The sequence below is a fragment of the Fulmarus glacialis genome, unplaced genomic scaffold, assembly GCF_000690835.1.
Source record: "Fulmarus glacialis isolate BGI_N327 unplaced genomic scaffold, ASM69083v1 scaffold22715, whole genome shotgun sequence".
Lineage (NCBI taxonomy): Eukaryota > Metazoa > Chordata > Aves > Procellariiformes > Procellariidae > Fulmarus > Fulmarus glacialis.
In genome coordinates this window covers 1-2,046 of record NW_009215242.1, presented here as the reverse complement: position 1 = coordinate 2,046, position 2,046 = coordinate 1, and the positions used below count along the sequence as shown (strand labels likewise).

At 40.1% G+C, this 2,046-nt stretch overlaps 1 protein-coding gene across 1 annotated transcript in view; it reads left to right on the top strand.

Moving 5' to 3' along the window:
- The window catches only part of SESN3 (sestrin 3), a gene marked incomplete at its 3' end in the record, with an annotated part of 13,387 nt that extends 11,736 nt beyond the window's left edge, over positions 1 to 1,651 (top strand). The window contains exons 7-8 of the mRNA XM_009578880.1: positions 901 to 1,091; positions 1,507 to 1,651. Of these exons, the coding sequence (XP_009577175.1) occupies positions 901 to 1,091; positions 1,507 to 1,651 (336 nt within the window). The remainder of the gene's footprint in view (positions 1 to 900; positions 1,092 to 1,506) is intronic.
- Between the last annotated feature and the right edge of the window lie 395 nt (positions 1,652 to 2,046).

Here is a 2,046-nt window from a genome sequence, read left to right as displayed (position 1 = left end):
ACTGGCGGCTGGAGGCCAAATGCGACGTTGTGGTGCATTTCAGATGTCACTGAACGCCTCTTTTAGGCAGCTGAATATTGTCCTACATACTCTTTCACACTATCCTAATCAGGGGGCCAGTCCAGTAGACGTGCTCTAAAGCGCCTGGGCGAGGACCCTTGCCCAGCAGCACCTTTTGAAAACAGCCAGACACAGGAAGGACGTGGAGATGATGCCTTCAATTGTAGAGATGGCATCAGTGATTGAATGATTGAACACTTGCCAATGATGTGGGCAAACCAACGTATTCTGTATAATCGCAGCGTCTAGAGTGCTTGCACGCTGCTCTGAAGCAGGGTCGTTCTCCGCTGCTGATGCTGTGCCACCACGCTGCAAAGATTTTCCATTCCTGATATGAGCAGGCAAGCTTTATCCTTGCAATCCAGGTGTTGTCTAAGACCAAAGCAGCCTGGATTTTATTAGTTTGTTCAAGGACGGTTCAGCGCTTTACCCAATGAGTGTACATCCTGGGTGGAAGTAAATACTCCATCTCTGCTCAAAGCTAAGTATTAAAGCCTCTAAGAGGAACAAGTTTTTAAACATGTTCCCACATAGAATGACACTGGTTGGCGTGGCACAACAGATGTGGAAAATTGCCTCAACACTTCAAGAGAAGCTTGGTTTTTTTTCTCCTATAGGCTAATGATATCCAGCTGGAGGTGGGGTGTTGTGACATGATATTCATTGCTGGGAAGCCTGGGGGAATGGAGCAGGTGATACGGCTGAAGGATTCAAAATGCAAATTTTTTGAAGAGAATAAAGTTATAACTAGCAGACAACAAAAACTATTGAGCTATAAAGAGGATCAGATAGGGACTTCACTTCATTTGTACATTTATATATTTCCTTCTCTTCCTGCAGGACTATACTTGGGAAAATCATGGCTTTTCCCTTGTAAACAGGCTTTATTCTGATATTGGGCATCTCCTTGATGAGAAGTTTCGGATGGTATATAACCTCACATATAACACTATGGCAACACATGAAGATGTTGATACAACTACGCTAAGAAGAGCTTTATTTAACTATGTCCACTGTATGTATGGAATCAGGTATGGACGAAATCCCCTGGCTTAGGAGTGTATTTTAAACTGTGTAAACAGAATGAAAAATGAACCATGTGAAAAGCATGATTTTAGACTCCGGGTGTTAAAGTGGAGATGGTACCTCAGTCTGGAAGTTAGAGTGGTTTTACTGGCATATCAGTATAACTTTTGCTTCCGTTGGAGAAAATGATTATGAAACAGGATGGAAATTATTACAGAAATGTCTTCTCTGAAGCCAGCCTGTATCCTTTGTTCAGAAAAGACAACATCCTAGTACTAAGCCTTTGAGATCCTCTGTTAGCGGGTGGTTTTCTAGCGTGAATAATAAATGCTTCAATTCCCAGACTTAAGAACATAATGCTGCAAAAGACCATGCTTTTAAAAACTTATATGCAACAGAGTGATTGCCTGTGTTATTTAGGTATGATGACTATGATTATGGAGAAGTTAATCAGTTACTTGAACGCAGCCTGAAGGTTTACATAAAGACAGTGACCTGCTACCCAGAGAGAACTACCAAGCGCATGTACGATAGTTACTGGCGTCAGTTCAAGCACTCGGAGAAGGTACGTATTTCAAAGCCAAACTGGCTTCACAGAGACCCCCATGCTTTTTAAAAACGAAAATATGGTAACACCTAAAAATGGCAGTACCTGTCAAATGAACTGTTTTTAACCAGAGAAAAACAAATGAGATTAATTCATTGAGTGCTGGATATCAATTTTACAAAAATACTTCTTAGTGTACTGGAAATACTGATTCTTTTACTATTATTATTATTTTGAGTGACTTCTGCATAAAATTGAACTGACAACTGTAAAAGAAAAGTGGATAAACTTGGGAATGCAGAAGTGGTCAACTATGCCAATACTTGGGATTTGGGGATCAAAAAAGACCTTAACTCACATGTAGATAGATATATATAGGTGTATATATAAAACTCATATATATATATATATAT